The 22,210-nt window shown below is 38.8% G+C and overlaps 1 protein-coding gene across 3 annotated transcripts in view; it reads left to right on the top strand.

Annotated features, from left to right (window-relative positions):
• LOC108729223 (protein apterous) overlaps window positions 1–22,210 on the top strand; it is a 47,873-nt gene that overhangs the window by 17,213 nt on the left and 8,450 nt on the right. Inside the window, exons 2-3 of one of the 3 annotated variants that reach the window (XM_018458235.1) lie at window positions 210–501; window positions 773–1,178. In XM_018458235.1, the coding sequence (XP_018313737.1) occupies window positions 210–501; window positions 773–1,178 (698 nt within the window). Of the gene's footprint in view, window positions 1–209; window positions 502–769; window positions 1,179–22,210 lie in introns of all 3 variants that reach the window. The other 2 variants (XM_018458234.1, XM_018458233.1) reach the window with 2 other exon arrangements.

Raw genomic sequence — 22,210 nt, 5'->3', positions numbered from 1 at the left:
CATGTGAGAGGGACTTTTTATAGATTCTCAATTTCAAGAAAAATGACAAGTCACAATTAATACGGATTTTTCTCCGAATACAACGTAAGAAATGTCTCGTACTTGCGTCATACTCATATTACCGGCTTCACCTCTAGCATGACAAAACACACAGGGACACCGTCAATTCGATGCGCTAACTAAAGTGTCGATACATCGATTTGTTCCAGCAGCCGCCCAGCTCGCAGGAGCGTGGCAGCGGCTTGGCTGTGGGGCGCCAGGGGGGACCCGGTAGCACGGGGGGGCCCGGTGCGGTGGACCAGGCGAGGGATCTGAGTCCCTGCCTTCCCGCGTCGATGGGCGATGCTGCGCGACCTACCACTCTACCGTGCAGTCCTCCTGCTGCCCATCACCACGGGTCCCATCATACGCCCCTGCATCAGACCCACTGTGGTACCAATAACAACTGTTACGACGGCTCGACCACCCCTTATGAGTCGAGGGATTACGACTCACCTGGAGGTACGATTATCTTATATCTATCAAAGGTAGGAAAGATGTTAGAATCCATTACGAAGGTTAGGCTCGAGAATTGAATTATCTATATTTTGAAATATGTTATCCTTTGAAACTTTCAACCTAATCTTCAGAGTAATCTTTCGAATCTTTTGAACCGTAAAGATATCTGAATTAGTTATAGATTATTGAAGTGCTTTGTAGTATGGTGTTAATAACGTTAACAATATGGAGTCGATGAATTATGAATGAAGTATTTTGTCGTACTTCTCAGCAGGACAAGAATATAGGGGCAGTGGTGGAAACTTCGAGAACGCCAATGATCTAAGCATGCCATCGCAGACAGCGCATCACCATCATCATCACCACCATCATCACCATCATCATCCCCATCTGCATCCGCAGACGCACTCCCAGGAACAACAAACCACGACGGAGCACTTGCACGCCATCCCGAAGCTGGAACCACCGCCTACGCCGCCCTCGCAATCGGAAGACGTTCCGGGGAATGTAGTTTGCGCGGGATGCGGTCTCAAAATATCAGATAGGTTCTACCTCCAGGCAGTCGACAAGAGGTGGCACGCCGCGTGCCTCCAGTGCTCGCACTGTCGTCAGGGTCTCGACGGGGAGGTCACCTGCTTCAGCAGAGACGGCAATATCTACTGCAAGAAGGACTACTATCGGTGAGCCTACGCTTGGATTTGCATTAACAATCTAGACATTCTAGACGAAGTAGGCCTACCTTAGCGTGATTATAGTTCTTTTATCTACGACGTCGAAAAAGAAAGAAAATTTTAATAATACCGATGTTAGTCGTAGGCGAGATTGGCGCAAAGCGGTGTTTGATAATAAAATAAAAACGCGCGCAAAAAGAGACGTGGGAATCAGTGATTCAAATACTAGAAGAAGATACGAAGTTGCTATTTAACGTGCTCGCAATTGCACTTCAGGCTCGAAGAAGACCTCTTAACTTAAGGATCGCTGAATAAGAGAGGCTCGACACTTGAGCCGAGAATCTTGATTTCTCCAACGTGGACGATCTTATTGATGTCCGCGACTGCTAAGCGATTTCGTCCTATTTTCGATGGGACGAGGCCGCGGCTTGTTACGAAGTCGCCGAGAATAGCCGGCACCGCTCACGCGAGCAAGTCAAGCGCGAAGTAATTTCTACCGATTTCCAGGGCCGATTTGAAGAGCCGCGCTGAAAAAGAGTCGCGTCGCCTATTGCGTAACTGGCGTTTCTCCGCGAGCGTGCACCTGTGATTTCGGTCGTTACGAATGCTCGCAACTACCTACAAATTGCATTGATAGAGCCGCATTACGGAGGATAATGTGGAGCGCAATTTTTGAGCGAGCTCTTCCTCGAGACTGTTTCGCTCTGAGAAATACGCGATTCTCGCAACATTCTCGAAACTTCGGAATCTCCTGGGAATTTTCGGATTTTCTGTAAAAACGTTCTTGCGAAGAGTATGATTGAGGTACAAATTCAATCTATAAATCGTATATTTGCGACAGCAGCAGAAAAAATAAAAAAAATTTTTTTAAATATTGCGTATTTGTATAAAAATCTTGACGTTGATAAATGGATTTGTCATATCACTTTTCTCACTTGTCATAACACCATGTTCGAGCGCGTGAAATGTCAGCTCTATGATTCGTGAACTTTACTAGCTAATAATTTAAAATCTATTGTAGTCTTGACATTTTCGTGCTGGAATTATTCGTTTTGAAATATTTAAAAAAATCTGCTCTTAAAAGGAGATTTGGTGGTTTTGGGATTTGTATACGTGACTTTTTTCAGAAAGAAAATAGATGATTGGTTAAATCCTGAAACTCTACACGGAAGAAAAGTGTTTGTTTGAATTAACTGGAATTCTGGTGGAAAATGAATGATCCAGATTTCTGGTTAAATGTTGGTTATTTCAACTACAATTTTAATAGATTTAACCAGAAATCTTGTAGATCTAACTAAAATTCTGGATCGTTCATTTTCACCAGAATTCCAATTAATTCAATCAAACATTTTTTTCTGGGTAGCTTACATTTATAAAAGTAGAGCCACAGTGAAATTCCGTGTTTAATTTGTCGTATAGGAATTCAATGAATAAATTCTGGTAAAGTCATTCTTGTGATGCATCGACGGCCACTTGCGACGCATCTCCGTCGTTATGCAGGGCCGTAGCGGAGGGCCTGATGTCGTGTTGGAATCAGTTGGGATCCCAGTCGGGCCTCACACGGTGTTGATTCGCGCATGTTGTCGCTTCGTAAGTACGGGGCTGGCCCATACGTACCGTGATTCACGAACTAATGGTCACGACTCGACCATTTACCTCCGGCGGAGCGTCGATTGTTGATAAGTAAATCACCGCCGATCTACATTTCGCGAACGGCGGACGTGCACGTACAACACGTGCATCGGCCTCACCCGCTTTCGAATGACCTCTCGAGCCACGTCAATTACCAGCAATTCATCAATCGTCAAATTTTCAGATTGCTTGATGGAACGAGCGATGACGTTTCTTTTACCTAACGTAGTGTAGGAAGCAAGCTGACGTCACTTGTCGTCATTTTCGCGTCAAAATAACGTCTTTGATAACGTTTTTCCTCAAAAGTCGCTAACTTTCGTGATGATTGCAAAATATCGAGGAATAATTAAGCTAACGTTATTTGAAGGATGGTTAATTTGAGACTCGATATTAATTAATTACTCTACAAATACTGTAAAATTGTAATTCTTTGCTATTTATTTACGAGTTACATCAAATGTCTCTTCGCGTTACATGGATTTAATCTCGGCGCGTCCGCCATTGCGGCGTCGTCACGCCACAAACTCATCAATTACGTGGCTTCATCGGTGTCTCCTTAATGTCTTATCGTCTTAAAATCGTCGCGGGCGAACATAACTCGCCCGTTGGTTCTGTCGCAATTTCGGGAACTGCCTCTCCATGTCCTCCCTTTCTCGCGCTGCGCCACCAAAATCGCATTAGCCGATCTTAGGAGGGTGCACCCGAGATCCTGGGATAAGCAGCTGGTTCCGTCGGACGCGTGCTCCGACTTCCGAGCGCGGGTAAAAAAAGGAAAGAAAGACGAGAAGTCACATGCATGCGCGCAGTTCGAGGAACTAAATTAGCCACCGCTCGTCACTTATGGTGATTCGGTTCGTTAGGTACTTGATGCGATCTTAATAGCATAATAGTATAAATAAATATATAATAAGATTTACTTACGCGTAGAGATTCAATAGAGATTTTTCGGGGACTTTGCGCGATGTTCTTGCTGCACAATTCTTTTTCATTTCGTGGCAATCATAAAGGCGACGACAGCTTATTATTTTGCTTTTCTAAGCCAGGTACACAGCATCTCCTCGCTGCATATTCTCTTCGCGGCACTCGAGACGCTCTCCATTTACTGCTTGAAACTTAAGACTAAAGTACAGACGTTTGTATAAAGCTGGTTCTATACATTAGTCGCAAGTCGATCGCAAATTACTTGTTGCGACAGCTAAACATAGGTCGGTATTTATAGTCGATTCTTATATTTAAGAATATTTTAAATACAATCTTAAGGTGTTATGAATCATTATGAGAGCTGTATTAGCGTCTTAAGACGTTCTTAAAACTATGAATTTCCATAGAGGATCCGGCCATAGAGGATCTCTATCCAAATGAAACGTCAATTTTAAAATTGATGCTTTAGATTAGCTGTCGCAGCAATGCGATTACCTTGCAATTAATGTGGAACCAATTTAATACACACTGCATTAGGAAAATGAATCAAAGTCTCTTTTCTCTGAAATGAAGGACTCTGATTAATTGATTTCCTTATGTTTTGTATATTATGCAAAGATCTGTGCTCCGATCTTTAAACTTTTTGTTGTCGCGAATTCGTACGTTTCTTGTTTGGAAAACATGACATCCCGAGAAGGAGGCGTGCACGCGTCGGATTGCATTCGCACGTCGCGCACTCGTGCACGCGAGTTCCGTTGACGAGCGTGCGAGTGCCGCGCGGCATCTTATGTAGCCGGCATCGAGGATGGAATAGCACAGACATCCCGTCACGACACGGTTTTAGCCCAAAGTCTTATCTCGTTGCTTCGCATGCGCGTTTGTGACGACCGACTGTTATTAGCCGGGAACGTCGCGCGTCCATGCGACGATCGAGCTCGACTTTGCCATGACACCCATTTGAATGCTTGTTCTCCACGAGAATTAGTGAATATCTGTTTCATGGATTATTCACTTTCTTAGAGAATATCCCTTAAAGCACTGTTTCCAATAAAACAATTCAACTATCAATAGGATACCAAACAATCTAAAAATACTTCAGAGAGGTTTGAAGAAATATGGACGTTTCTAAGAATCTCTATATTTTTTATATTTTAATTAAAAAATTTTGTTTAATTCTTTACCTGATACATATACTGAATTTTTTCTGCAAAACTTGATAACATATTTTATTGTATATTGTCACTCTGATACTTCATTACGCATTCGTGCGATGAAATCGACTTTACCATATCTACACAATATACAAATCATGTACAAATGCTCGTTCTGCAGGATTATCCATTTGATGAACTATTCACGTTTTCATAGAATATCCCCGATTGTTAAATTTGTAATGTCAAGTGGTATCCAATTTGAGTCATTTTTAATGATTTCTATGAAGTCGCTTTCTCATTCAATATGTCGTTAATTGAATTAAAACAATGAAGTTAAACAATTTAACTCAAGAAAATTAAGTTTGATTCAAATCTAATTTATTTATATTTATTAATTGTAGGTGCATATGTTAAAATGAACAATATTTATTTTCAAACTAAGCAATTCACATACAGAAATAGGTTGATTAGATACTGTTGTTTCTTAATTACATGTTTATTTAAAAATAATACATTTTGACATGGAAATTAAAGATAACAAAATATTATCTAATTCAAGGAGTTGGGGTTCAAAGAACCAACCTGCACTAATTATACGGAAAATTGAGTCCCAGTGAAATGAGTTAGTTTTCACATATATGTACATATAATTTTTAAGCTAGTGTATCAGGTGCACTGTGAGCACAAGTTTTACCATACTTTTCTTTTTTTCACATTATAAACTACATAATATACGAAAATTAACTTATTTCACGGGACCCAATTCCTCATACAATTATTATACCCCGTTATAATTGTATGGAAAATTGGATCATTGTAAAGTGAGTTAGTTTTCACATATTAATGCTTATACAATAGATAGTTTTCGAGCTATATCATCAAGGCATATCAAAGATAATCTGTGAACACAAGTTTTATATTAGAGATGAGCTAATATATAAATAGTTAATTTTTTATAACAGTTACGTCGTTATCGTATATTACTTGTATGTAACTAGTAATTTTAATAGTTATTTTATAACTAATTATTTCGAATTTTGTAAAATTAATAAATATCTTATTTCGATCGGAATCAAAGTAAAGTTTCAATTTTTTAAATTCGGATATATCTACAAAAATTTGCTACAATTTTCAATAAATAATGACATATAACACAAGAAATATATTGATAATATCTATACATCATATAATTGCAAAGATTGATAATAATAAAATCCATTGTTTGTTTTATAAATATTTTTTATTAAATATTTCTAATAGACAGAACTTTTTAATTAATTCAAGATTTAATTAACTCTATCAATAATGAAACTGAAAAAATGCAGAGACAAAGATGGAAACAAAGATAGCGCAATGATATGGCTCTTGCACACAGGACGCAGCAAGGAACAGCGGAAGTTTGACCTTAGTATCAATCTTAAAGTCTTTACGACACAGTAAAGACTTTCTTTTTATTTAATATATTTGAAATATTTCCTTTTAAGAATTTATTGCCGATTTACGCTGCTGGATATTTTATGGGAAATTTGGTAATTTGCTTTAAGTACATTGGTACCCCGATATCTCATTATAGCAATTATCTTACTATAGAATTCTCGGAAATTCATTTCGAAATCTTTACCTCATAAAATCTTAAAAGGATAAGTGACGTTAAAATTTCGCACAGTCTTCAAACAGATGGCTATTACAATTCACTGTTTCTCTAATCGCCTCAAGGCGATCGCAAGGCCAAGGATGGTCCTGCGTGTCGACGGCTCTTAAAGCCTTAACCAGTCACTTTCTGAGAGAAGAATACGAATATCGCTGCTTTACATGTCGAAAGTACCTCGTCACCTTGCGTGTTACTTCGGCCCGCCCGGGTGGCTTCGTCGTAAAAATTGCTTGCCCGTAAAGAGATCGTTGCACGCCGAGGAAGTAAGAGCTTCCTGGACTGTTCGTTCCTTTCTTCCTCCCCTTCCTTCACCGCTCTATCTTCTTTTTTCCCTCTTACCATACATTTTTCTCGAGCGCGCCTTCGTCGTGCTTCGATCCGCGACGCTCGGCGAGTTCTACATTTGCAGCTGTTAATCGAGGCGTGAATGAAAGAATACAAAATTACAAAAATTCACATTTCCTTAGGTGCAATACACATTAAACTCGGGATGTACAGAGTTCTATTTAGAGAATTATTTAGAGAACCAAAATACGAAAAATGAAATACATTATATATGTATGAAAATTTTACTGCAACTTCAACATTGTAAAATAGTAAAGCTTCAAAAAACGAAAAATTTTAAAGTTACAAGTTTCTACAAAATATAAAGTTCTATAAAACATGGAAAGATGCAGCTTTTAAAAGTTCCAAGAGAGGACTGGAGATATTTAATAACTTAGCAATTCAAATGATTAAATTGACATAACATAAATATATACATATAAAAGTTTTGCTAAGTTTTTATCAATATACGTGTAAGAAAAATTTATACAACAATAAAGGCTTCTATATACGAAAATATGTTGAAAATTCACGGACTTCCGTGTGTCGGCAACACGAAAAACGAGAGGGATGAAGTTGTTAAACTTGCAGACGATTCCTAGTAGCGAAGGATGTGTCACATCGGATTTGCTAGAATGTAGATTTCGCAGTAGGTTTATTTTCGTTATGGATACCCGTTGAAGCGATCGCCGGTGTAGGGCGCTCAACCCTCGCACTTTCCTTCGCCACTGGTTATTTATCGGTCGCACTCGCACCACGTGGGACGTTGGACACGCATAATTTATCGCGTGCGACTCCTTTACACATGGCGGTCATAAGGAAACTCCAGGCGAGTCGTCGTGAATCCCGATCAGCCTCGCATTCTTGCGCGATCATCTCTAGATTTGTCGAGAGAGCTTTGATTTCTCAAATAATATATATGTAACATCGATGCCCCTCGGTCATTACATTCTGTATAATTGTTACAAAATTAGTTCTAATGTAAATAGATTTGAAAACCGCCTTAAAGGAATACTTCATTAGTAAGTGCGCTTTATAGATACCAGAAAGTTGGGTGTAATCTCTAAATTCTCTCTCTCCTATGTTTGGCTCCTTTAATCGAATTTTTATTGCACATAGCGCGTTATTTGTAGCACAATGCTATTTTTTCTATCGAAATGGACAGCGCGAGTTATTCGATCATTCTTATATCTTCGTATACTACCATAATCATCTGCACTCATTCGTTACTAATTTCACGCAGCACTTAACGTAAATAACGCACGCGGCTAGTGCACTTCCCTCTGTAAAAAAACAGCACCGAGTGGCACACGGAATTCAGGTGTATGTACCACCGGATCTGGAACATGTATCTGCTCATTCATTAAATGCATTAACGCGATTTATCAGCGATCAAGAGTATAGACACGCTTCGATTCCCATCCTCGTCTACAGTTAGTGAACGAAGCGGAAAGGATGAAAAAAGTGGGAAAAAAGGAGAGAACAATGTGATTGAGGAATACTTTTTCAGTCATAATTCTTTAAGCTATTTTAGTCCTTTCCATGTATTTGACTCTGTTGCTCCATCGTCTTGAAATCTTATTTTTTAATTCTTTCAATTTTTTCGGTATATATTTGAATATTCGAGTCTTGATATCTTTTATGTTGTTTGAACCATTAAATTAAGATGACCAAATCCTTAAGAAGACAAAGAGGGACATTCAAAAAATTCAATATTAATTATCTTAATTAAATTTTTTAATAAATTATCATTTTTTAAATAATCGTTAATAGAACACATGAACAATATCATATTATTATATTTGTAAATAACTAATATATAACATCACATGAAATCACAACAAAAATTACGTCAAGTTACGAGAGATTAAATTTTACTTTTTAAAATTGTACTTTTCTATTGAATGTATTTTATAAATAAAATACTTTACGTATTAGTAAAAAATTGTATTTCAAACTTATTATTTTCACTTATTATTATTACTCATTATTCTACATTTATTATTTTTACACTTAAAAGAAGGGCAATTTATAATCATGTCTATGATTTGGAATAAAATTTAGGGCGCATTGTAAAGTGAGACGAAGATTAAAATTTGGGACTATCCCTCTTAATTTGGGATGCTTGGTCACTATAAAGCACTGAATATTTGAGGGTACTTTGGGCCAAATTTGGAACACTTGGAATTTTTAATACCTAATTTCTAATTATTGTTTAAATCTCCAAAAATATCTGACTAGATTGCTATAATTCTATTGTATATTCCAGTCATTCTTGTTTAAGCGTAAATGCTTTTCTAAACGTTTTAACGTTTTAAATGTTTTAAATGTTTTGACATTTTAAATGTTTCGACGTTTTAAACGTTTTGACGTTTTACTATTCATTTAAAACGTTTAAAAATACTTTTCTTAAACGTATTTAAACGTTTTAGATATGAATAGTAATTTAGATAATTGTTTTGTTGCATTGCAGGATCATTCAATATTATTATAGTATTATTAGGTTTGTGATTCTATGCGTGTTTGAATTCTCCTTGATTTCGAAAGTGAAACTGTTTGATCGTTATCAGTAACGGAGGATCTTATTAAAGGGACGCAAAACAAGTTTCTCGCAAATTCTGTCGTCGGCGATGATCACCGGATGCTGTTTCCGTTGTAGGAAGTGGTCATCTTAAATCAACGGCTCGCAAAGGAAATAACGAGTGGTAATTGAGCCATAACCCTCGGCCGGCAAACACACAAATATTTCAGCGCCGGGAATCCGCTCATAATTTAGCTCTTATAATTAAACTGCTCCGGCAACTTACTGAAAACATCTTGCCTTCGTTGTACCCGCGAGAATCACGCTGCTCTGATAAAACGAGGATTGGTATCGCGATATCTTCTTTAAAATAAGCGTAATCTGCGCTCGTGAATACTACGTTATTATAGAAAATAAACCAATGCATTTCAAAATATAATCGACTAATTTCAAGTTCGCAGCGCCGGACGTTCCAAAATTGAAACGTTTCAGGATAAATTCGCAAAGACACGTGATTTTCGAGCTTAAAGGTCTCGAAGTTGTCAAAGAGAAACAAACTCCCGAAGATCTCAAAGCTTTGTAGACTTCCAAAGGATACATTTCCAGATACGAAGACAATCTTCGGTGAATTAGACCCCGGCAATGATTAAGCTATCGGTTAAGATCTTCGCGTCGTCTCTCGAGAATTTCGAGGTTCCTTAACTCGAAAGGGGTTGAGAAACGTGGCCATGGGGCATAAATATGACGACGGAGTCACGACCTCGGTCAGCCGACACACGTGTCGCGGCAACGACGGAACGAGCAGGGTAACATAATACCCGCGCAACGACCGGCTGAACGACTCTCGCGCACCGTAACGCATCGTCGGGACATGCATCATCGGTAGCCATTCCGGTGTCGCGATATCTCTCCGATCCTTTTCTTGGATCGCGGTAATCGTACCATGACTTTATACCCTCTCTTCGTCATCGTGACTTTGGAACTTTAGAATTTTGGAAATTTTATGACAACCCTACTCTTTCCTCCCTGCGGAGTTACGAGGACTTAATACTGTGTGAGAAATTGAAATATCGTTTTGTGCCTGCGAAACTTTGACACTTGAGGAAATTTCGTGACTCCTTCCTTTTGACATTTCGTAACTTCGGCGCTTTGAAACTTTTGAATATTGCAAATCTCCTTAGTCGTGACACTATAGATCTGTTCTTTTTCCATACCCCGGGACTGAATTTCTTACACAGTTTATTTTTTTTAATTCTTTTTTTTTCACATTGGAGAGAAAAAAACGAAAGATGAATTGTGCAAAGCTGCATTTACATTCGGTGAACAACAAGGATAAAATGATACATGGCTACCTCCAGGTGTAGTTTTTGAACGTAACCCAAGATGTTCAGTCCTGGTATGAAAAAAGAACAGATCTTATATTATGAAACTGTATTGAATTGCAAAGTTATGAAATCTTGAATTTGTTAAAATTATGATCTTAATTAGGATCTTAAAATTATGCAACGTCGGTTGCATAATTATTGGTGTCTTCATCTCTAGATTTCGAAGCTCGGTTGCGAGGAGCTTCACATTTCTTATATTTGGGACATGGGTAACTAAGAAAGGTAGGAAGGAAGTTCACTAAAAAATTAAAAAAAAATAATTAAAACCGCTTATTATGGACTATGCTTAATGCGTATTCACAAGAAATTAATTTTTGAAAGGAAGAAAGAATTGGAGGTGAAAGTTGTAGAAAGATTTTTTGAAAATTCAAGATGGCTAATGTTATAAATTTAAGTTTTCCCGATTCGAAGAATCAGTTTGTAATTTTAAAAGAAAAGTAAAATAAATCAAATATACATGATTTTATGACCTATTAGTAATTAATAAAAAATAAAAATGTGAAACAAAAAAACAAATCTAATAATCCATACCACTCGACTATCCTCCCCTCCCCCAGGTTTAAAAGTTTCAACTCTAATTTGCTCTCTCTCTAAACAAAATCCTGTCTACGCCCATAATTTAAAATTATCTAAAGCATCTTCTCTTTGCCAATCTCGAGTATCAATTAATTCGTCCCGCGTTACTGGAAATGCTAGAAATTCTCTTAAAAGGTGCAAAACAATTTTTGCAAATGGTAGCATTCAGCTGATTAAGACATCAAGGACACCGCGGGGATCCTTCTGGAAGTCCTCGACGAGTGAATTATGTCCGCTCAGTTGGAACACAGCTAGTCTCTTTATTACGGATGGCAGGACGCAAGTGATTGGCGCGATACTTCGATGTAGTAGATCCCGTGAGATAGCGAGCGTATTTGTACGGGTGACACCTGCACGCGTGGGGGCCCTCGCTTTACGCATCGCCGAAGAGAACGCGAACGACGTCGGTCCTTACGTTGGTGATGTACCAGCTCGTGTTATCAGATTCACGTACAATGGCGCCCCGCTAGCATCCGTTTGTTCGTCCGCACCACCGGACACCCCTGCGACATTAATTCGGTGAAACGGTGACACTGAGCTCGAATACACTCAACGTCCGCGACGCCCGCGCCATCGGCGTTACGTCGGAGAAGTACACATTGCCCTCCATACAAAAGTAAAATTTGATAATTTTATATTATGCAACGCATTGTATTCCGAACACGTCATGTATTATAAAGGAAGACACAGATAATTTAATTAATATAGGAAATTCTTTTTCCAATATTTTCAATTACGTGTATGGTTTACTAAATTTTTTCCATTTATTTACTTATTTTCATATATTACATTAAGGGCCGGTTGTTCCATCTTCAAATAAACTATGTGATAATTTACCCACTAGATAAACAAAGAGTGAAAGAGTAAGAGCATGAGTGTAAAAGAGTAAGAGCCATCACATACAAAATTATATAAGCTGCATAACTATAGCAGAGTTTGCTGAACCAATAAGCATCCAACATAAAGACGCCATGTTGATTTACATAAGATTTGGTCCAGCGGTCTTATACTATGTTTATGCAGCTTATGTCATTTTATGTGTGGTGGCCCTAAGGCCGGAATTATTGAAGATTGAGATTGAAGATTGAAAGATTGAAATTTGACCAATCAAAACAATAAAAGCTAAAATTTCTTTGTCCTCATTGGTTAAATATCAATCTTTAATCTTTGATCTCAATTTTCAATGCGCAGTCTTAGACAGTGAGCTGGAAGGTGGAACAATCCAGCCTAAATTTTGTTCATTGTTATTTTGATGTTTAAAGAATTCTTTAATTTAACACAGAATAATTCACCGAAAAAATTCAGTCCGAGGAAGAGAAAACCGCTTTCGCGACCATAAACTCCGTTCTCGCGTCTCGGCGGGAATTCGTTGGTGGTTTTTACGAACGGTCAGTCGTCGCTCATTGCCGTATTCGTCGGGGGATTCGGCGCGTATCTCGGCAGGGGGTGCGGCGTTCCCTCTGCGGAGTTCCGAGAGCCGACGGGGTTCTCCGGCAGAATATCGCGAGTGTCACCGCATAAACTATCCCTCCTCCCCAACCGTCCTTCTCCACCCGCGAAAGTATCGCGTTACCGTTGTGAGCCACCGCGCGCAAGATGGACAGCTGGAGATTGTTGCTCGCGTGACTTACAGGCCCGCGACTTCGTAATCCTACGTGTGGGTTACATCGCACGGCTTGATGTTTCCCCGTAAACGGGGGCGAAGATTTATAGCGTAAACGGGCGGGTTACGTAAGCGGCGCTGCAGTAGACGACGAATGCGAGGAATGCGAAGGTCTGGCGCTTTGTTGATCCCTGGAATGTAGCATCTTCAGTCTCAGGATCTTTGCGACTTGCAGACTTAAAGTCCAAGACGTTGAAGTTTCATTAATATCGACTGATGAAAAAATCTGGTTCAAATCTACGTAATATGAAATGTTCCTGAGTTGGTACACTCTACAGATGAAGTACTTCAAATGATCCGCGAGATTATCTTTGTGTCCTGTGGAGTTCTCGCCGAATAAGGAAGGCTTGATTATCCTTTTACCAGGTGGAATCATAAATTACATTCGAAATGCATAGTTGCCATCAGTGGCGAACGCGAGAAGCGCATTCCGAATAAATTACAACTTTATAATTTCCCGCATCTATTACAACGTCCGATGAGATATGATACAAGATTGTCTCCAATCGCGGAAGCATAAATCCACGCATCCGCTAGCTCTATGTAAAGCCATGGCATAGTACCATGGCACATGGCAGTGTATAAGCAGCGAGATCGTTTCTCGCTGGTAGATCGCTACTGACTTTTATTTAATATAGCAGGTAAGTTAAGTTGGAAGCCAGAGGATGAAGTTGGAATCACATTTCTATGATGACTTCGGTGAAGAAGGAATGGAACACTGGCTTCTTTATAAGAGGAGTATAGGTAGGAATTGGCTAAGATTTGCAGTGATTTACAAGCGACAAGATTCAGTCGAGTGAAACCAATAATGAAGTAAAAATCTAAGAAGACAAGAATCGAAAAACTCGAAAACTCTACTCACAATTTAAGATTTCAGAGTTATATATGAGCGAAACTCTTCTCTTTTCTCTCTCTCTCTCTCTCCCCTTCTTCTTTTTCTCTCTTTATCTTTTTCTCTTGAAGAATGGATAAAAGATATTATATATAGAAACTTCTTCATGATTTGTTCAGATGAATTCTGTGACAACAGTTCTTTCCGTATTTAAAAATTAGATATCTTTTGTATTTTAACATTTTCAGATTATATTCAACTTCAGCAATCCCGAGAACTTTTTAATGGAGTTTCACAATAATTAATTTATTTTTTCTAAATTCATTCCGCTATTATATTTATATTGAATTTACTATTTTTAGAATTTTGAGAGAGAGAGAGAGAGAGAGAGAGAGAGAGAGAGAGAATTGAATTCAATCAGAAAAATCTTAAAAAACAAGTCTTCCATAAGTTGCTTTGTTAGAAAGCTATTCTCAAAGGATTAAATAGATACTTGAAAAATATCTTTAAATTTTCTAATTAAATTATTTGCATCCTTTTTTCACAAAATGCGAAATGTTTTCCGAATAATTCCAATCAAAGAATCTGCCGAAACTATATCTAACTTGCGAATCTGCAAATACGAGTAGCTCCAAGGGTTTAAAGTTCTGGCATAATATAAAGAATCGAGACGTCGAAGATGAGGATAGGCGTCACGTTCCGTAATACATTATGTGTACATTAACCGAAGGGAGAGGGCCCGCTCGTTCGCGTGGTATGCCAATAAGAAGACAGTCGGCGATATAACGCCCGTGATCTAGATTAATGTGAGCGCTGCCGGTAGCGGTCACGTAGAACGTCCCACGCACAGCGTGTGTCCACCGCTGGTTGCGCGCAAAGCGTCCTCAGTCCTCGGGCCCCGGTCTGGAACGTCCGCGGGCTGTCGCTACATTATTCATAAAATAAAACGTGCGAGGAGGTAGCATGGCACGAAAGAAAGAAAAAGAAACTCGAGCGCGTCGAACTCTGCGCGAATCAGCACCGCGTCGTGTCAACGAACGAGTCGTTTCGGGATTTACGCGAAAATCATTCATCAGGTGTTCTTTCGCCGAGCATTTCCAGCGAGCGCGTCTATCTTGTCCGCTGTTAAAACCGCGTCGCTCACTGATAGCGATTTTCACAATCTTCGATCGTCATAGGAACGTTTGTTTCTAAATTGATGATTACGACGAGTAACGCAATAATGAAGAGATAAAAATGGCTACGTTATTCCCAACACACACGTCTGAAAACGGAATATAAGACATTTTAAAGACGTCTGAAAGACATTTTTAAGATATCTTATGTCCATGATTTTGGACCTTTTATTGTCTGGATTGATATAATATATATAAATATCAAAATAATATTGTTATTTGTACATAAGATAGTTCTTTCATAATATGAAAGAATCTGTTTGAGACACTTCACTCCAGAGAGTACGAATTTAACATCATGCGATGTCTATGTATATAATTCTCAACGTGCTGATATTAATATTTACGTTATTATAGATTTAATAGATTTATAAAACCCATGGTGTTAAATCCAAATCATGTTGGTATTATTATGATGTTATTAACAATGAGAATTATATATACACACATTGAGAAAAAGATATAATTTTATATATAATATTATATTTGCAAAAAATATATTTATTTCACTGAAATAAATCTTTATTTAAATATGGCGGAATAAAATTATATTCTTAACAAATAAGTCATCTCTATTTTATTTTTTATAATTAATAAAATATATTTCACAGGAATGTTTCATCACAATTAGATTTTTTCATAACTAATAAATATCGAAAAAATGTCGTAAGTTTACTTCGCAATGCTTCGACATTTTTCTCTCACCATTAGCATGGTATTAAATTTACATCGATATTTTTTAGTGTGTTGGAACCCCTGAGATTCTTGAATTTTGTTCCTCTCTTACAGATTTTCGCGAAATACGAACGTGGAAATACATATGTTAAATTTGAAAATAACTACATTTTAAGATAAAGTCTTTGGAAGAGTACACTGCGAATCGGAGGATATTGCGTTGCGAGCAATCGTGTAGAGATTGGTCCATGACCTTGATACAGATTCTATACGCACTTTATGGTGTCTCGTGTTCTGTCGTATTAGTCAGCGGCTGGATGTCCAAAAGCTACGAAGGTCTGACGATATCTACCGTATATACGTAAGTTGCTATGTATGTGGTGTCCAAACAATGCGAATAGCTCTGCTAACAAAAGATTTAACATGTAAATGTAATATTTATAAATATATAATATAAAATGTGTAACATATTTACAGTAGAATTTTTATGATGGTTATGCTATCAAATAATTTTACTATTTTAAATATTTTATCTATTCGTGTATATATATATATATATATATATATATATATATATATTAGTAATATACACAAAACCGATATAAATATGACTGATAATATAAATAATTGTCGATATAAATTTTGGCTAATTGACTTACATAGAAACTGTCAGATTATTACTAAGATAAATAGTACTTTTTATATGAGCATAAATATTACAAGAGTAAACATTATCAAGCATTTTTCGTATATTTTTTATTTGTCGTTATTGTTATCTTGATGTGATCGGTAATATATTGCCGCATTTAAACCACAGTTATAAAGTTACATATATAGGAAGATTAGGACATCCTCCCACCGTTACCCATAATGCAATGTTCGATCGTGTAATTCTGTTTGATTGCAATGCATCATGAATAATGATGGATAAGTTTTGGCTGAATTGATGTCCCAATTTTTTTATAACTTTAAGCAGTAAATACAAGGAGCGATCTAGCTAATCTCACCCCGCGTTAAAATTCCCCGCGGAAAAGATTGACTCCGAAAACGCGCTGTAAAATGGCGAGATCGCATCTCGGGACACCCTGTATCGTGCCGCAGCCTCCGATACATTTCTACCAGCAACCCGTTTTCTGTGCGCACGTTCGCGGGGATTAAGCGGCACCGGCCTTGCCTGGCGACACCGATGCCGTAAATTATTATTTCCACGATAAAGGCCGTCGTGGCGGTGCTGCCGAGCGGAATTCTCCCCGACTGCACCCGTAATTAATGCATCTGACGATAACCGCGGCGCAGATCTAATCGGCGCAGATCCCCCGATTGTGGCGCGGCGCTCGAAAATAAATGTGCGCGCACCGTTTGAGAAATGCGTCGACGACACACGGGCCGACGTAAAAGTGGATGAAACAGATGCATGGACGTAAAGACGCTAAGTATGACATCGATACTCCGGTTCCTTTCGCCTGGCATCAGGAATGCGTCAATGTTAATGTCGTTATGTACCTAAATGGCGATCCTCGGTCGCCGTGAGAAATCGGCTTCTCTCGGTAGCAAGTGTTGCTTATTTCTCTCGCTTCGTTGCCGAAGGAACAAGGAAACTGTTCGACGATACGCGCGTCAACTCCGACCGCCAATTATCATCCTGCGTTCGTGACGTTACTCGCAAACGCGAGCGCGAATGCAGCCAATCCCGCGGCATGAGAAGAAATCTCTAGATTTGTTCGCGTCGCAAGCTCCAACATGCTCCAACATGCTCTTACCGTAGCTCCTACTTACTCTAACAAGAGCTATGGTAGGAGCATATTGGAACACGTTGGAACATGCGACGCGAACAAACCTTCTGTCTCTCCGTTACGAGAGCGTCCCGGAAGAACGAGAGAAAAGAGAGCGGCCGGCTCTCTTTCTTTCGCTCTTTCGGGAGCCGGAAGAAGAAAAGACGAAAGGAAAAGAAGAAAGAGGCAAGGCGAGTCCACGTGGTCCGAGTGTGCGAACGCGCGGCGAGCGGTCTGCCGCGCTCGGCGCGAGTTCCATAAAGGATTTCCGCCGCTCTTTTCTCCCCCTCGGAGGAGGGTGAGTGTGGCGCGCTTAGAGCGTGCCTCTCTCCCGCATTGTATAATAATGTATCGCATATGGCGCATCTTGTAAAACTCTGCGGGCGTTCCTCCCTCCCTCTTTTCCCTTTCCCTCCCGCCGCTCCGTCTTGTCCCAAGCCGAGGATGAAGACCCGAATGAGGTCGTTCCCGGGGTCCCGGTTCATTCATCCGGCTCGACGGGGCCTTAGAGGTGACGAAAGGTCCCGAAAAACCGCCTCCAGGTCACGTTCGACGGGGGGCCAAAGTCTGCGGATTTCGGTCGGCCTTCGGTTCCCGATCAACGTTGCTCCGACAACGTTTTACCTGCATTGGTTGGCCGGGTCGGTCGGACGCTCGCAGAAGTACGGGGTGTGGTGTTTCACCGAGAGAAGTATAAATAAGGGGGGAAGAATGTTTTATGGGATTTTGAGGGTAACACGGTTCGGTTGCCGAGGGCTTTATAGTTCGCGTTATGCGTCACATCGCGACTGTCCCGCGCTGTTTCACGCTATGTCTCATGTTTCCGCCCGAAGTAGCCCCCAAGAATGTAAATTATGGTTCTTCTGGAAAACGCTAATCTCACCTGTTGACAATAGATTAGTGGCGAAAATTTATCTAATCGAAACTCTCACAACGCGATAACGCGATAAGTTCACTTTGGTCGCGTTATCTTCAACACACTTACCTATATTAGTATTTAAATTGTTATTAAATTGTTTGTCTCACACATACTACTCACACATACTGATTTTCCTTCTAATTTTTCTCGAGATTGAAAGATATTATTTATACCTTTGAGAAGAATATTTTAGTATACTGTAATTTTTGATAAAATATTTTTTTAGCTCGAGAAAAATTAGTCGTTTTTCGAAAAATTGAGTTATTTTTTGTCTATCGTTACCACGTATTTTTCACTTTCAATTTTCTTCAACCAACGGTATCTCGCTCGATTAGCGAACAGGGAGCGACAAATCCGATTAGATGAAAATATGCGGTCTTACACGCCGTTGGAGACAAACCAGCTTTACCCGCGACCATCGTTCCATTGAGAGTAGTCAATAGGATTAGGAACGATAACAATGTGTCTCGAGTCAAGAGACCCTCGAAGGAGCGAATACTTAGTCTGTGGTTAGTTCCCCCAGATTAGATTTCGATCTCACAAACAGCCTTTCGAATTTACGAATTTTTTCCACTTTCGGAAGAAAGAATATCCTTACGTCGTAAATATCGCCATTTTAAATTAGGTACTCCATTTTTGGAATATTAATCAACCAAATTCATATGTATTCGCGTTTTTATATGTAATTTAATTTCGTTCTGAATTATCGTTGCGAAATCTAGAATAGACTTTTAGCAGAATTTTCATCGCATCTCCGTACGGTATTTCAACATTAAGATTTACGTAATCTTTCATTTATGTAGATTATTCTGTTGCAGCAGATGTTTCTCTTACGCATATTTGTTCCACGTCTCTCTATTTTCCAATCACGCAGATTCTATCGCGAATGGCATTTCGTGTATTCACATCCTCCCTTTGTTCTCATTCATCTTATTTTCGTCGATATCTCTGATCTGTGGAAATTTCACTTGCAACACCGTGAGCGTATCTATCAATATGTTCGAAGCTTGACGAAGAATCTGGAATGAAATATTCGCGTCGAAGATGCGAAAGCTCGTCAACGTCACTTTTAAAATTTCAGAATCTATAATTTGAAGAAATTATTACATTATACATAAAATCAAGATTTAATCTCTAAAGCTTCCGAAGCTGACGATAGGTCTATCGGATTCACTTAATTAAATCTCTTTGTGTGTCACCGCTAAATTATTGTTATTAAAATAAACTTATAGTACTAATTCCTTTTTTACAAGTTATGTCATTTTTGTATCATAGAGATCGTAGAGATCATAGAGGTTTAGTTGCGTGTCTACTCTTTCTGCTAAAAGATCTGGGTTCACATCCGTTCACAATCAGAACATATATCAGATAATTGATATATGTTAATCAAATGATTTTATTTGTCATCACCTCGCTCGGAAGACCAATGAGGATATCTTTGCCATGACAATCTCTACTATTAGGTCCTTTGAAATCAGCGTTAAAAATTGTAGCTCTCATATATCGACACAAGAGGTCATCATATCTCTAACAAGAGACTTAGAAGAAGAAGTCACTTTAATTTCTTGAAATTAATTTTTTAGTCAACATAAAAATTATGTGGGTTCTATATATATATATATATAGACCCAGTTTTAATAACTGTGTTACAGATTTTGATGTCTGCCGCTTCGAAGAATTAAGTGCGTATATAAAAATAACGCAAAGTATGTAGAAAAAAAGTGGACATTTAGCATATCAAGAAAAAAAAAATCCAGATATTTTTTGGACGTGGACATTTAATGGCCCACGAGATTTACTTACAGCGAAGGTTGAGGACCGCGCGAGCTTTTCTATCGCGTCCTTTCTCTCTGCGATGAAACGTGCGTATCGCGCTGTTCGTTCCACCGTCGCCAAAATCCGTCCATTTCCGATCCAATACCTCGGCATCGGGACGTCGTAAAGGGCTGCGCGTACGCAGTAAAAAAATTTGTGTTGGAAATGGTCCACTCACGTTTGTGTTAACAGTTTGTGTTGAATTTTTTAATATATTCGTGTTAATTTATAACATAATGTGATTATATTATTTAAAGATTTTTTGTAAAATTGATATTCAATGTTTCTTAGTGTCAAAATGACACAATTTATGAGTAAGTGAACGAATAAAAATAATGTGTTTTAAAACGTAAATTCTAAGACAAATGAATGAAATTATATGTTAATTTAACATATCATAAATGTTATTTTTCTGAAAAAAAATATGTTCCCACGGTATGTTTACAAACTGTATCGATGATGACTTATCTTTCTTTGTATTTATTTTCTTACATAATATTTGTGTTACCTTCTAACATATTCATCTTGTGTAAAATTAACTAAAAAATTTGAGTGGACCGTTTGGGACACGCGATTTATGTTAAATTCAACACATTTTTCCAACTGTACGCGGGGACCGGCTCCACGATCGGCGTTATAAGATCGGGCCACGTCTTTATCTAGGTTCTTTAGTAGGGGCGCGGGGTGGTAATATATTTGGTAAGCGCGGAGCGAGATAAGTGGTTGTTAGGTAGGTAGCCGCGGCGTGGTTGTCGGCCAGATAGTCGACCGGCTCCGGTAATGGAGACTGCAGGGTGCCGCTAATGCAGTAGCGATGTCACGGCGCCCGGTGCATCGGTATATTCCTCTTTTCCTCCCTTTCCGCCCTTCAGCTCCCACCTTTGCGCGGAGCCACCGGACGTATCTTCGCCGGCCTTCGCGATATCGGCCGACCTGCATGTCCTTCTCCATTTTTCTTTTTTCCCTTCCTTTCTCACTTTTTCACATCTTTTTCTCGCTCCCTCGACGCGGCCTCTCTTTAGCGGAACTCCATTGAGGACATTGGTTGATACTGAGGGAATATCTCGGAGCGATAAGCAGTCGGACGTGTGGAATGTGTTTATACTGAATAACGCGACACTGCTGGTCGCGATGAGGCTCATTTTCGTAAAGATTATTTTCCTCCTTTTCTCTCGATTAACTGAACACGAGAGATTTATTAAAGGATAGAAAGGAGTACTGCGTGTAGCCTTAATAATAGTGTACGCGTCGTACATTTGTTGTACATTTGTTTCACTCTTTGATCGCGTGAGGCAAACGTTTCGTGTCGTAATATTTCTCACCTCGAGAATCTATTTCTTTCCAACACTCACAAGTGTGAAAATCTAACAAATACATAAAAATGAAAATTGTAAGCTTGGCTGTGTCGGGATAAACGAGATTATATAGAACATGATTGTATAGAACAGTCTCAATTTATTTATTTTACAACGAATTAAATCACATGTTACATACAGTTAATTGGAAAAAGTTAAGATTGAATTTGTTTGTAAGTTAGTCCCTCGTTATTAACTAATTCAGTCTTACTCTTAACTTTTATCCGCCAATCGAGTCCCTCCGATCTAGGCATCTATCATAAAACAAGTCGAAATGGATTTCGATCGGAATTATTTGATCCATTTTCTCTAGAAAATAGATTGCCTCTTTGTATCATTTATCTCTTAACTCTATCTGTCTCGCGACTCTCAGTCATTCTTCGTATCAACTTTTCCTTACCGCGCTCTTATAATGAATCGGTAGTCAGTAATTGAAAATCTTAAGTCTTAATCTAAGTAGGTGACTAAAATTTTTCGCATCCACAATGAGTCATTAGTTGGCTCGACTACGGGAAGGAAAAAAAGCTGAAGTTGAATAGAAAATCGGTAATCATATTGTTAGTCATACGTGGCTGTTGGTCAACTTTACCGATTCATCGATAAGACTTAGAACTACCAACTACCGACTCATTGCAAACTCGGATTTACTCTAATCTTTTAATAATCTCTAT

The sequence above is a fragment of the Mycetomoellerius zeteki genome, unplaced genomic scaffold, assembly GCF_001594055.1.
Source record: "Mycetomoellerius zeteki isolate Tzet28-1 unplaced genomic scaffold, Tzet1.0 scaffold707, whole genome shotgun sequence".
Taxonomy (NCBI): domain Eukaryota; kingdom Metazoa; phylum Arthropoda; class Insecta; order Hymenoptera; family Formicidae; genus Mycetomoellerius; species Mycetomoellerius zeteki.
Note: the sequence above shows the minus strand (reverse complement) of the source record. Positions and strands in the feature narration are given on the sequence as shown.